Source organism: Lipotes vexillifer, unplaced genomic scaffold, assembly GCF_000442215.2.
Source record: "Lipotes vexillifer unplaced genomic scaffold, Lipotes_vexillifer_v1.1 scaffold365, whole genome shotgun sequence".
Lineage (NCBI taxonomy): Eukaryota > Metazoa > Chordata > Mammalia > Artiodactyla > Lipotidae > Lipotes > Lipotes vexillifer.
The window spans coordinates 1,192,065-1,206,785 of record NW_006781263.1 but is presented as its reverse complement, the minus strand read 5'-3'; the positions used below and the strand labels follow the sequence as shown (position 1 = coordinate 1,206,785).

Sequence of the window (14,721 nt, the reverse complement as noted above, 5' to 3'; positions counted from 1 at the left end):
CCTCGTTCCCTCCCACCCTCCCTGTAAAAGTGGTCTGAATAAGGTTTTGCTGGATAGCACTTCTTATGTATTCTCCTTCCTCATAAATTTGCTGAAACCAGCCAAGAGCATCGTAGACTGTGAGGCTAGACGGGGCTTCAGGAGACCCCACGTCCAGCCCCTCACATTCTGATAAGCTGCACCAGCAATGAGGAACGACCTGGGGCACCAGCCTCAGCCCCTCCACTCTCTCCTGCTCCTCGCTGTGAGGTCAGCACGCATGTCAGGACAGCATCCCAGGCTCAGAGGGTGACCGCTTCCCTCGGCCCCCGCTGCCCTGGGTAGTTTGTCACCTAACACTGGTTGTTGGTGACCTTGGTCACAGAGCTCCTGACCAGCCAGTGAGAAGGGAGTTTTTCAGTTTAAACAACCCGTGCAGCCTCTCTAGGAGGAGAGAAGCGAATACTGTCTCAGTGTGTCTTTTGGAACCGAGCCTGCTGGGGGAAGCTATTTCTCCTTCTTTGTGGTCCTTCAGGAAGTCTTCATGAGATAAGAGTGGGGTTTGGGAAAGATGTTGACAGGACCGCGGGAACTGGGGCTCCCAGCGCATGCCCTGTGATGCTGTGGGTTCTGTTCATTCCTGTCACGGTGGCAGTTTCTGCGTTTCTTGGCCAGTACGCCCGTGGGACCGTGAAAGTCTGTGGGGTCACCTAGCAGCTGTAGCTACAGAATCCTTCTAACCGACCACATCGGACAGATCAGGGAACTGAAGCCCAGAGTATGCCCCGACTTCATATAGTCAACAGATGCACATCAGATGCTCCCAGGTGCCCGGGTAGGTCAAGCTCTAGGGCTCCAGGGGGCCATCCCAAGGCCGCGAGGGGCTTCAACGTTCTGGGGGTGCTAGGAACACAGCAGGATCCGGGCCCCGAGTACTAGAGTGGAGGGAGAAGGTGGAGCCGTCAGCAAGCCTCGGGCCACCCTTCGTGTCCCGGGGTTTGTATTTTCCTCCCTTGCTGCTGGATACAGTGCGGGCTGGCCTGCCCTTGCTCCATCCTCAGATGCCACTGTCTTCCTGTCCCCCGACCCCACGCTCAACACTGGCCAGAGCCTTCCAGTTCCAGCCTGGAGCCAGCCTCCCCAGCTGCAGGGGGGATGCGTCCTATCAGAGGGCCAGGCTCTAATGTCCCCTTTGTCCAGCCTGTGGCCTCGGCCAAGTTCATGTTGCTCTGCAGCCCGTAGTCCAGTTCTGTAAAATGGGTCTAACAGCAGTACCTTCTACGTAGTACCCAGTAATACGAACTGAAGGGCATTCGTAAGGCTCAGCAAGTTAGTATGTGTAAGGGGATAGGTCTTCAGATGTGAAGACCTTCCCTGGCTGAGGATAGTGCCCGGCACGTAGGAGCCCTCCACAGACGTCCCCTGGGCGGTCCCCTCACCACCCCACCAGTCTGGGTTTTTCCTCACTCTGCCCTGTGCCACCCTCTTCCCTCCTGTTTCCACATGGAACTTGTGCCTCCTGGTTCCTCCTCTTGCCCTGGAGTCCCCTCCGCCTGCGTTGGCCCGTCTCTTGGGGGGGCGGGCATGCAAGCGGGGCCACTACCCATGAGATGCTGGCCAAACATCCCACCTGTGGGGACCATCCCAGACGTCAGAGCCACGGCTACAGAGCAGGACAGCCTAAAACTATACTCAGGCCATCCACAAGTGTCCCCCAAATACAAGTTCTCTGATGTTGCTGTCCGTTCAAGAGCTCAGGGCCACCCACTCTGCCCGCAGTGCGCTGGGCTGTATCTGAGCCATGTTGCCACCTGGCCTGAGAACCACCGACCACCCCGCAGGGGCTGTGAGACCCAGCCGCTCCCTCCCTCCCACGTCACCAGTCGGCTCAGCCTGACCGCTGTACATATGACACTTCTTTAAAAACTTAAAATGTATCTTCTTGGAAAGATGATAAAGCATCCATAGGAATTTTTTTAACCCATAATCCCATACCCGAACCCGGTGGTGCTGGCTCAGCTGCGCACTGGGTCACCCTTGAAGCCATACCATCCAGATGGTCCCTCCACCAGAGATTTGGATTTTTTGGTCTGGGCATGGGTGGAGACTTTCTTCTAAAAACTAAGCAGTGCTGAGAACCACTGTCCCGCACGAAGGCAATTCTGTCATACTTCCATCCTCGGTCCAGCTCCCTTTAACTTATCTCACTTCTTGATTTTTCTCAGCACATGGAAGGAAGGCTTTGTCTTGTGTGTGTTCCTTCTATCTATAATGGGCTGTAATTTCTTTAAAGAATGATGCATAAGTTTCTTTCTTACATCATATGCAACAGGATTGCGGTAGAAACGCCGGCAGGAAGGAGTCTGGCTGTTGCTTTAAGGGGTCCAGGTGTCTCTAGACCACAGATGTGTGGGAGGCCTGATGCAGGAGCCAGAACAAACACCTGTAATCGGCTGTCATTCTCCGCCCCCCGACCTTCTTGGTCTCCTAGTGAAAGTGGACCAGTGAAGAGCAGCAGGGGCTCTCCGGGTGTGGAGCAGACAGGGCAGCCAGCAGCCTGGTTACTGCACAGACCGGGTAACGCAGTTGGAATAACTGAAACTTGGTTAGGATGCTTTCCTAAGTGATATTGAGGGTTTTAAAGAGAATTTTCGACTACCCTGTTTCGCACCACATTTTGCCTCGTGCTTACTCATCCCTTTTTCCTCTAAAACTTCTTTACTCTCCCTGGTGTCAGCTCCGGAAGAGGGAAGCAAGAGATGAGAAAAAACATCTGTTCCAGTTGATCGGTTAGAAAACAATGTTACCCTCTCGCAGCCGCCCCTGAGCAGGACTCTGCTCCGCGTTTCAGGGGAGCACAGAGGGCTCTGGAGACCCTGCACTCTATCTCTCCCCTTCCCTCCTGGATTTTGAACTCTTGTTAGGGATAAGCAGACACTCATGAATCACCAAAATTGGCTACTTATTAATAAGCGCAGATCAGTTAGCTCCAAACCACAACTACATGTCACAAAGGTTTATCAAAAAAAAAAAAAAAGACGCTTAGTCAGTGGTTTGGGTCAGTTGTTGAGATTTCCCTGAGCCGGCCTTGCTGTCTGCTTCGTGAGCCTGGAAAGAACGGAAACTTGCCTGATGTGTGTCAGTTGTCCCACTCGGCGTCCTGCTGGTCAGCCTGTAAGTTTCCCACGCTGGCTGAGATGGGGACTCTGAGAACTGGAAGGCCGGTGGACAAGAGAATGAGATGCAGAGGGGAAGAAACCAGTCCTTCAGAGCCAGTGGGGGGACCCTCCTGCCCCGGGCAGGCAGGCGCAGAGGCTGGTCCCAGGTTCCCAGGAAAAGGCGGGACCTGAGACGATTCATTCCAGAGTATCGACATGACATTTAATGTGTTCCTTTGGAAGAACTTGAAGCTGCTGCTTTTTCTGTGAAATGCTGCCTTAGGTTTGCCCTGGTTTCTCAGTCTTGCAGGGTTTTAAGTGCGAACGGCACCCTCCTCCTGCCTCACTGTTAAATACGACCCCCGGGGTGACACAGCAGTTGCCAGGAGATGGCCAGCAGGTACCAAGAATTTTTCTCACAGTTTTTGGAAAAGACTCTTAAAGCTTATTTGAAATGACCTTGAGAAATTGTTTCGGAAGAGTCTGGAGCTCCCCGACACCACAGGTTCACATGCCTTGTGAGCCATGGCTGGGGCCCTCACCTCCAGAAAGTTCTAGCAGGGGGAACACAGACAGCCTCGGCCGTCAGCGTGGGTTCCTGGAGGCCTCGATGGTTTTGCCTGAATTTCTGTTTAGCAACAACCAAGGCAGAGGCCAAATGGGACGTCTCTTAGTAACATTGCAGACAGCTGAAGAAAAAAAAGGAAGAATATTTTATACCCTCCTTTTCCTGAAGAATATATGATGATAACCAGGAAATAAACCTCTAAATCGCATAGTAAAGAGAAAAACTGGTTCCTCTTTTCCCATTGGCCTTTAAAGTCCCTCGAAAGGCTTTAAGGAAGTCCCTTAAAAATGGGAAACATACCAGTCAACTTTGTAAAAAATTTAAAAAAAAAAAAAGATTGCATGAAGCAGACAGCATTGACGTGGCCAGAATTCGTTTCTCAGCACCTGAGAAACCTAGTAGCATCAGTGCAGAGAGTGTTGAGAATGAACAGGCAGAACCCTATCCTCTGACTGCTTCCAGAATATGAATCCCAGCTGCACAGGACACACTCCACCTACCTGGGCCCCCACGCGGGCCACCCAGCATCTCTCCTCCTGAGCGGGATCGGCTGATTCGTGTGGTCACCTGGGGGTGAGGGAAGCCGCCGGGTCTTCCAGGACCCTCTGACAAGGTTCTGCTCCGCAGCCCCGATCCTGGGCGGGACGATGAAGCACACACTGCCTTGCGTGGCTGCAGAAGTGCGCCCAGGCAGACGCTGCAGCTGGCGTGTTCCCAGCCCTGCAGCCCTGCTCCCTAGCTGCGTCCCCAAGGCTGGGAGCAGCCCAGTGCCACGTAACACCAGGGCCCTCCGTGACATCGGGCGTGACATGCGGCTCTCTGAAGCCGGGCGCTCCTGACCAGGGGTGTCTGCTGACCCAGGAGCATCAGGGACGAGGGTCCCGGAGGATAGAGGTCACCACTGAAGAAAGGAAGCAGCCAGAAATAAGGGTTCTCAGGCCACTAGGCTGACTCTACTCTCTATCCTATTACCCAAAGTTGGTGACTTGCTAGAGGCCATATTTAGATACTCGGGTCCAGCTTGGGACCCGGGACCCGCACACCTTTGATGCAGCTTCAGTAGATGGGGTGACAGTTCCGCTTGATCGTCACACAAACCCCACGGGGCCGGGGCCTCCACATACATTCCATAAAGATTGGGGATAGTGAGGGGTGCTAAGGAGGAAAAGCACGAAAGAGGGCCAGGAGTGCTACGGACACATAAAACAGGGGTGGGGTGCACTTGAAATGGGGTGGCAGCGGCGGCCTCCCCAAGATGGTGACGTTTGCGGGAAGCCTTGAGGGAGACAAGGGAGAGGGAGCCATTTGGAAGTTGGGGGAAGCAGTCCGGGCAGACAGAACAGCAAGAGCAAAGGCCCTGAGGCCCGTGTGAGGAGCAGCGAGGAGCCCAGCGAGGTGGGGACGGAAGAGCAGGAGATGGTCAGAGTGGCCCTCGACCCAGGCACAGACCTCAGCTGTCACTCTGCTGAGACTGGCAGCTCCCTGGGGGTGTGAGGCAGTGGGTGACACGTTGTGATTCTTGTTTGAAAAGGTCACTCTGGCTTCTGCGGGGCATATTCCTCAGGCGGGATGGGCGGAAGGCCAGCCAGGTAAAACGCACGCCCATCACCTGGCACACAGCAGGCACATGGTGCCTGTGTGACTAAGGAGTGAACATGGGTGGTTCAAAAGCTGTTCTCCCCAGACCTTCACTGTGGGCCCTCAAGAGAGGCCCCCCCAGAGAAGCCCCCTCAGCCCGGTGCCACGGAACACAGCCCTAACCCAGCCAGCACAGGTGGAGGGAGCGCAGTAACACCCCTCCTTCAGGGGAACTGGGCGGGATTCTGACCTGTGCTCACCCCTTTAAGACCCCCAGACTCACACCAGAACCCACGAGCTTGCATGAAGGACCACGGTGGGTACCTCTTCATCGTCTGGAGAGACTTAACATAACTCCCAGTTACCCAGAAGGGCTGGGACATGGGGTGAGCTTCCCTGGCATTTCTGATAGAAATGGTCTCTAGAACAGTCCATGGACAGTAATTCTTTACATCCCCGTGGGGGATTTGCAGCTTCCTGCACACGCTTCCCACCGTCTGCCCTCAGCAAAGCAAGAGTGAGCCCTTCGGCAGTTTGGAGCTGTTCTCAGCCTTGGGTGTTTTTTGTTGTGTCAAGGCCGGGGTCACGGCTTAAGTTTCTCCCAAACGAGACTCATCACCCACCCCGAAAGGACCCCTGCTTGTGGGGAACACGCTCACAGAAGTGAAAAGCGGGGTGCGGGGAGGAGCCCTGCCTTAGAGGCGAAGGCAAAATGTTCCTCCCCACAGGCAGAAAGGACGATCTCGGAGCCTTTATGGTCTGTACAGGGTGTAGGGTGGCAAGTGCACCCCCTCTTCGGCACGGATAACTGAGAAATCCAACTGAAAGCTAACCAAAGTATTTCCTACGTTAGAAGCGGGCAGCACAGGAAGACTTCACGTGTAGAAAACATCTTAGCTGTGGGCTAAAGCAGCTTCCTTCACATCTGAAGACCAAAGGACAGCTTTTATCCATAGGACCCAGACAGCCCACTGCCCCCTTACTGCTTCCTCAGACCAATACGGAGAACTCACCGTCCTCCCGCATGTCACCACAGACGTAACTGCTGTGTTTCCTGGAGCTGTTGATTACTGGGGAATTTAAAAACCAGTGCCCAGCAGCGCACAGAATCCCAGTGTAATACCGCCTCACCGCCCAAGGCCACTCCTGAGTTTTTTTGTTATTGTTTTTGTTTTTGTTTTTTTGGCAGTCCGCGGCCTCTCACTGAAGCGGGCAGCACAGGAAGACTTCACGTGTAGAAAACATCTTAGCTGTGGGCTAAAGCAGCTTCCTTCACATCTGAAGACCAAAGGACAGCTTTTATCCATAGGACCCAGACAGCCCACTGCCCCCTTACTGCTTCCTCAGACCAATACGGAGAACTCACCGTCCTCCCGCATGTCACCACAGACGTAACTGCTGTGTTTCCTGGAGCTGTTGATTACTGGGGAATTTAAAAACCAGTGCCCAGCAGCGCACAGAATCCCAGTGTAATACCGCCTCACCGCCCAAGGCCACTCCTGAGTTTTTTTGTTATTGTTTTTGTTTTTGTTTTTTTGGCAGTACGCGGGCCTCTCACTGCTGTGGCCTCTCCCGTTGCGGAGCACAGGCTCCGGCCACGCAGGCTCAGCGGCCATGGCTCACGGGCCCAGCCGCTCCGCAGCACGTGGGATCTTCCCGGACCGGGGCACGAACCCGTGTCCCCTGCATCGGCAGGCGAACTCTCAACCACTGCGCCACCAGGGAAGCCCGCCCTCCTGAGTTTTTATAAAACAGACGAAGTTAGAATAAAGCTGGGAGACAACCTTGCAGGGAGAGCAGTGTGTCACCCGAGGGGTAGCGCCGTTTGCTCTGCTTTGAGGATGGTTCGCGGCGTGTGGCGTGGCTCGGGAGGACCCTGGCTGGGGCTCCAGCTGAACCCCACAGCTGCCCCCGGCCCCCTGCCTCCCTGGGTCCCATGGGGGATTTCTCCCTAGAACTTGGAGCCACTTCTGTCGTTTCCCTCTTGGAAAGGCTCTGGCAGTAGTGGTGCCCAGGCCAACTTCTATTCTTTTTTGTCATTTTTGAAAAACAACGTTATTGAAATATAATGTGCATACCATACAATTCATCCATTTAAAGTATGCTACTCAGTGTTTTTAGTATATTCACAAAGTTGTGCAACCATCACCACAATCTAATTTTAGAACCTTTTTATCCCTCCTGAAAAACAAAAACATAAACCCACTAGTAGTCAATCCCCATTCCCCCCACCCCCAGCCCTAAGCAACCACTAGTCCACTTTCTGTCTGTCTGGATCTGCCTATTCTGGGCGTTTCGTGTACATGGAATCAGACAATACGTGGTCTTTACTGACTGGCTTCTTTCACTTAGCATGTTCTCAAGGGTCATCCATGTTGTAGCCTGTATTGGTATTTTATGTGTTTTTGTTGCCAAATAATATTCCATTGTAAGGGCAGACCACACTTTGTTTCCATTCATCATGTGGCGGACATTTGGGCTATTTCCATTTTTTAGCTATTGTGAATATTGCTGCTATAAACATTTCTGTACTGTTTTTCCATTTTGAGATGTGAATCATTCAACCTGGTAAAATGAGCAATCTCTCCATGGCCGGGATAGACTGAGATCTCCGTGTTCACGCTCCGTGAGCTAGCAGGAGGGTCTGGAAACATCTTTCTCCACGAGGGCCTAACAAGACATTAATTTTAGTTAAATTCAGTCATAGATGCATAAATGTACATGATAGTCGTGGAAGGGGGAGAGAAAAATGCCAGACAAGCGTTTTCAAGAACGTTCCCCCTGCTGGCCAGGCCCCCACACAGGTGGGCGGGCACAATGCACGCACTTTCTCTGCCCGTCTGTCTCTCGGTCCAGCTGCCCTAGCTTTCTGCTTCAGAACCCAAGCTGATGGGCTAGACCAACGACCAAAAAGAAGAAGCCAAGCCCAGAGCCAGGTCCAGGGCCAGGACACAGCCCCTTCTGCTGCGTTGGAAATTCTAGAAGCCATCCTTGGGCCATTTGGCAATGGTAATTAGGCTGGCTAGTGCCCACTGGCCTTGGGTTGCCAGTGCTGAGTTGAGTGTATAGGCTTACCCCGTTCCTGGTCCTCAGAGCCATTCCAAGGGGTCTGAATAGCCCAGACAGCTCTCTGATCTCCCGCTTGGTCCGCCTTCCTGCTGGGAGGGTATTTAGCGCTCGCCTAAAGCTGGAACCCCAGCCCACTGTTTCTCTCCCTCACCATGGCAGCTCTCAAAACCATTCCCTTCGCTAATTATCCTGAACCAGCTCATCATTTCCCACACTGATGGCTCAGTAACAAGGACCCAGGGAGAGCAGCCACTTTTCTTCTCTGACCCTGCCCAGCGTTATCCCGGGGGACAGTCCTGGACGGCAGCCTTGCCTCAGAGATAAGACGCCAGGTGCAAATCCTTGCTCTTTTGCTCTCCGGTGAGTACAGCCAGAGAAAACAGGCCACAGAAAGGCCCACCGGTTTTCAGAAAGCCTCCGACAGAGCTGCGTAGAGCGCAGCAAATCTACAACCAAGACGGTGGTTTCCTGTGTCTCTTGAAACCCTTGTGGATATCCAGGTGTCAAAGGAGCCTCACAAGGCCCGAGAAGTAGGACATCTTTCTCTAAAAGCGAGTTCTGGAGTCTCCAGACGCCCGCTCTGTGTCTGAGCCGCTGAGTGACCGCAGTTGGCCCATTGGCATCCAAGTTACTCCTGAAAGGGTCTCCCCAGGGGTGTCTCGCTCAGCTGCTCTCAGAAGTGAGTGGGGCCAACTCCTGATTCCCAGCACCACTCACGTGTAAGAAAACTCTGAATTTAAGATACATGTTAACCCGTACAATCAGTGTTTCTCCACCTTTTATTCTTCCTGCCGCACCAGGGAGGCTTCTAAGACATTTTTATTTCCTAATTTGTCTCCTCCCCTGAAACACCACAGAAATATCGTTTACCTGTATATTCTCTGTACTTCTATCTGCATTTTATACAAATGAAGGGTAAGATATTTTTGCCCCCCAGTGACATGCCGTTAACTTTGCCACCAAAGCTTCCAAAGGCAGGGGTTTCATCTGCTCTGTTCACCGCTGTCACCTGGAGCCTAGAACAGTACCTGGCACATACCAGGCACCCGGTTGATGAAATAATTAGGGTTGGTGTCTCCCATGCCCCTGGGCATCACGCAGCTCCAAGCACCGTGGTCTCTTCTGGTGTCCCCACCACTGCCCAGGGTGGTGGGTACCTCTTGCTGACCCCCAAGGAGGCGTCAGGAAGCTGACAGCCTGCTCCTCTGTGCCACGCACAGGGGCCCCGCCCTTTGGTAGCACTGTCTGTCAAGGGCAAGTGACATTTGAGCCCCACGGAATAATTACGGCAGCCCCCAACTGCCTCTGTTTTTGCATCTCCTTAACTCGCCCATGGATTGGCAGTTCCTGAGACATTCTGTCTGGTCCAGCACAGCACACCGGGCTGCATCTGGGGACACACCGGGAGAGGGGCAGGCTGTCCTCATCAGCAATTACAAACAAGCCCTCCATTGTCAGACGCACCATCTGTTTGCTTGCTTCCACCAATCGGGTGCCTGTACGCCCAGCATCACCAGGGCCGAGGGGCTGCAGGGGAGGGGGACCGAGAAGCCCCTTCGTGGGGAGAGGGTCAGCAGTACGGAGACCTGGGAAGCCCAGCCCCTCCACTGGAGGAAGACCCACCTAGAGATGTCCCACAATTGCCGTCTTCCAGGAGCACATGGTGCATTGGGGGAAGACAGGCAATCTAGATCATCGCATTGTCTAAAGGTCCCTCAGAAAACATACCAGTCCAGCACCAGGAAGCAACACTGCCCGAGAACTTCCTGTGCCCCTAGAGCTCGATCACCATGTAAAGAAGGAGCCGTTAACAGTGGCTAGAAATCAAGTAAGACAGAGAAGCCTAGTGCATCATCACGATCGGTTATTTATCCTGAAGTTCCCAATCCCACATAATTTTGGGGGGTGGGGAGGAGTGAAATTTTCATTGATAGATTGTACAGTACAGCTTCAGAGAAGCCCAGATTTCTTCCGGAGAGCCCACCTAAGATCTGTCGGTGGTCCCTCCTCCGACGGCATCCGTCTTAGAAACTGGCCCTGGTCACCGTGCCTGCCTTGCTGGCGAGGTCAGCAGACAATCCAAGTTTACAACGGCGGCCGGACAGACAGCAGTGCGTGTCATTGATAAGTGTCCTTTGTCCAGATATGATGGTGGTCTAGTGACACTGAATTCAGGAGCATTGTGGCGGTTAGGGTGAGGAGCTGTCACCTGACGCGGAAAGAGGCTGCGTTTGCTAAGGAAACCCACGTGGGAAATGGGATGGCTGTGGTGAGGGGGGAGTTGGGGTAGTTAAAAAAAACTATCACGAAGCACGAAAGAGCTCAGAGCCTCTCTGGGGTCTGGCAGGACTGCTGGGGTCCTGCTACTCTGTGCGCGAGGGTCCGATGTCGCCCCTGCAGGGTCCCTTTCGCAGCCACACTCTGCACAGCACACTGCGTGCTTCCCCCCTGGGGACTGTCACGTCGCAGGTGCCACCCGTACTGATCTAACACATTGCGTACCACTCAAAACCTGTAAAATGAAACTTGGAGACATGTAAACTTGTACACTTGGAGGGTGTCAGTTATTTTTTCAAGGCATCCATAGAACTCCAGCGCTGGTCTTGAAAACTCTTCTCTTTGACTGTATCTTAGACCAAATATTTAGGAAACATCAGGCAGCAGGGACAGGATACCAAGGTCAATGCCACCCAGTGTCTGCGGGGCTCCCAAGAGCATCCGTCACACATCCTGGGAGAGCTAACGTTACCTTCGTTTCACACCTATCTGGGTGACACCAGCTAGAATTCTGTCCTGCCGAGGGACTTGTAGGGGAATTTCCAATTCGTAATGATCTCTGAAACTGCAAGAACCCTCAGGCCGCCCAGGAATAAACGTATTTTTAGCACTGTGCTCATAGCAAGTCGGGCTGTGTGTGCCAGGCTTGCATTCACTTCATTTTATGTTCTTTCCCTTCAGATACTTAAAGGCCTCGGCGCGGTATTTGTACAAGGTAAGACTGACACGTCAGCGGATTGGCCAACCACCCTGCTCACTCACTAACCCATCTCCCTCCGTGGCTGACTCAACGCTGAGATGCCCGCAGGTCCCTGCCTCCTGCTCTCTTCCACAGGGGCTCTGCCCTGCGTGTCTGCGCTGCCTGCCCACCCGGGAAACCCAGCCTGGCCTTTCTTCGGCCGCTGTACTCCGGATGGAATCCCACACCAACACCTGCCATCCCAGAAAATGTCTTTGTCACCCGCCCTTTTGTGTGCGGGGCCTCGGGGAGCCAGTGGACCCGGGGCCGCCCCCATTTTTGTCGCCGAGCCAGGAGGAGCAGGATCTTGAGACGGGCTGATAAGACGCAGCACGTGCGGGCTGGCCTTTGACCGCTGGCCTTAATGGGGCCTCCGAGGCCTGGGCTGGGGAGGGCAGGTCGTCCCGGGTCTGCTGAATGGAACAGCTGGGAAAGGAAGAGCAGACAAAAGCTGGGGGAATCTCAGAGGGTGGAGAACCACGGGATTGCTGTGGTTTAGGACCCAGAGGGCAGGCCAGCCACGGCAGGTGTGACCTCCGTGCACCTCCCCTTTCTGCACCGGTCTGGGGTCCAGGCCCTTCCTGTGCGCCCCAATGGATGGCAGACACTGCAGAAAAGCCTCTCGGGGTGGCCTGGGCTGTACCCACTCATGGGCTCATAGGTGGAAGGGAGAGCAGATGATGAGGATGATGAGGAAGATGATGGGGCAGGTCAGGGAGCGAGGTGTCATTTATCAACCGCGTCACCCACAGTGGGGCCGCAGCACAGACGCCGTCACTGCCTGAGTAGATGTGGAGGGGGAAGTTAGGGTCTAGATTTCTTGGCTCAGCCGAAGCACCGCCCACCTCCCGCAGGCAGGGCCACTGCCACAGGGAGCTGGCCCTCCAACCCAGCTGCCCTTTCTTAGCCCCTCAGCCACGGAATTGCCCCAACCCCGGGCTCACTGGGGCCAGCCCCCAGGGCGGCACGAGCCACAAAGCCCAGGTGCCCATGTCGCCCGGGCAGAACAGCGGTACAGTCCCCTCCAGTAGTGGGGATGCATGCAAAAGCCTTTATTTGCTGGGACCCCGTATCCACACGTGTCCTCCTGCCCCTCCACAAAGGTGGCCAAGTGGGGCTCCAGTGTCCTTTGAACAGACCCCCGGCTTCCAGCTCGAGGAAAGGCCGGGCGGGGGCAGTGGCTCTCAGCAGCCAGGAGTGGAATCGCCCCCTTTGCGGCCAGCCTGCTCAATCCGCAGCTGCCGCCTCCCCATCAATCACGGGGTGCAGTGGGCACAGTGGGAGCCAGGGGACGGGCCAACGGAAAGGTGGGGACTGGAGGAATGCCAGGGGTGTGCAGGGCAGGCTCCTGCCCGGGCGTGACCTTCCCGGGGCCCCCGGTGGTGGGTCCACTGCCCTCAGATGCACGAAGGCCGCTTTGCTGCAAGAGCTTCGCAGCTCATCAAAGTTGGCATCACCCTGCCCACCCGCCACGCCGCAGTGCAGGACCGAGAGGGGCCCCCTCCTGCCCCCCTAGTAGGGGTGGAGGGTTAAATGTTTCCCTTCTGGCCCAGAAGTACTCTCACTTAATATCAGGTCTTTGAACATCACTTTATCTCTTTCATTTACTTGCTTTTTTGGGGGGAAGGGGGGGGTCCCTCTCCCAATCGATCTGATTCCAAAGTGGGTGGGGTGGTGCCTAGTTAATAACGTGGAGTCTTACACAATTCGAAGTGAAGGTATTCAAACTAGAATCGTACCTGGGATTCAGTCAGGGCTGTTCGCCCTGCGGCCCGCTGCCCTGGACTACATGCTGATGCGATGCCCACCTCTGGCTCCAGGGTGATGGGGCGATGTAACCAACACTGCCTCCGCCTCGGATGGCAGTACAGCTCTGCTGCTTTTAGCGAAAGCAGCCTGTTTTCAAAGACGAAAACAGCAGGAGGGAGACCCACAACTCTTCTCTCTGCTGCGACCTTCCTGGGACCAGAGGGAGGAGACAGAAGCCCGGGCTGGGGGAACTTAAAGCTGAATTTCGGAACAGCACCGGGGAAGGTGGTCTCCTTGGCTCCAGGCGTGTTTGCAGGTATTGATTCCAGAGGCTTTCCCTGGAAACAATGAGGTCAGATCCGAAAATGACAGAAGATGCTGTGAATAAGGTCACTGCGTACATTAATTTCAAAGGCCAGTAATGATAGAAATGGCAGAAGCCAAAGCCCCAGAAGTGAAGGATGTCGGGAGAAGGTTAGAAAGCCTGCTTTTGAGGAAGCTGGGGCGCAGCCCAGCAGGGTTTAAAAATAGGTTATTAGGAGGGTGACGAAACGGTCCTCCCTCAGAGCACTGCCCAGGGGACCTGCCTCAGCAACAGCGGCCCGGGTGTCGCAGCAGCGGGCGCCTGGGTTCCTCCGAACAGCCCTGGGGACTGGGGGCGCGGCGGGCACGCAGGCTTCAGCTTCATTCCTTTTTCCCTCTGGAGCTAAACAGCTGTAGGCGCTTCTGGACGCATTCAATTAGTCCTGACCTCCTGTCTCAGACCCCTTGGGGAATAATCGAGTTGTAACTCCTGGTGTAAAGTGTCAGCATGTAGATCCGTGTAAATAATAACACCGACCGATCCACAAGCTACCCCTGAAGTTTTTCTTGCTCTTTCATTGACTCTGGGCAGTGCTCCTCCTCTGGCTCCCCCCGTTCCCCGCACTGTCATCAGTGCCTTTTCTCTTCATTCTTTATTGCAGATTGGATGGTAAGGCCCAGTGAATTTCAGAAAGATTCATAGCTCCTTTTATGCTGCAGGAAAGTCCAGAGCAAAGGCTGGGAAGAAAGACCTTGGTCTGTGGGTTCATTCAGCAAACACCCCTGCACGCACAGTTCCGGGCGGGGGTCCCGCCCTCTTCCAGGGGCCGTGGCACGTCCTCCCTCCAACCTGTGCCCACGTGGGCCTCCCTCTGCTTCCTTCCAGGGCCCTGGCCACCAGGCTGAGCCTCCTGCACGGCGCCTCTCGGGGAGTGTGAGACGGCTGAGAGTCCCCCACTTCCCCACCCGAATCCCCAGACCCAGACTCCGGGAACATCGCTGCCCTGCTGGTGCCCTCAGCCGGTCTCCCCGTTCACCGTCTTCTGAAGTCGAAGAGGAATCCCACCGAAATGCTGTGGGTCTCGGACTTTCAGACTAGGCGGTGGCATCTCAGGAAACTTGGGCTTTGAAAGAAGAAAAGAAAAAGTCGCCAGCAACGGGAGACTCACCCACTGTCCCGCGGCGCCGGTGGGGCTGCCCTAGCAGAGGAAAAAGAAGGTTCCGGGCTTTCCAGGAGGGCGGGGGCAGCTGACTCTGTCCCCCGGTCGTTTATAAACCCATCATGTCTCACCGAGGGGCCG

General features: G+C 54.8%; 1 protein-coding gene across 1 annotated transcript in view; it reads left to right on the top strand.

The window, feature by feature from the left end:
* RALGAPA2 (Ral GTPase activating protein catalytic subunit alpha 2) overlaps positions 1-14,358 on the top strand; it is a 284,753-nt gene extending 270,395 nt beyond the window's left edge. Inside the window, exons 39-43 of the mRNA XM_007454538.1 lie at positions 12,276-12,380; positions 12,521-12,675; positions 12,770-12,883; positions 14,083-14,090; positions 14,307-14,358. Coding sequence (XP_007454600.1) covers positions 12,276-12,380; positions 12,521-12,675; positions 12,770-12,883; positions 14,083-14,090; positions 14,307-14,358 — 434 coding nt within the window. The remainder of the gene's footprint in view (positions 1-12,275; positions 12,381-12,520; positions 12,676-12,769; positions 12,884-14,082; positions 14,091-14,306) is intronic.
* Positions 14,359-14,721: the final 363 nt, after the last annotated feature.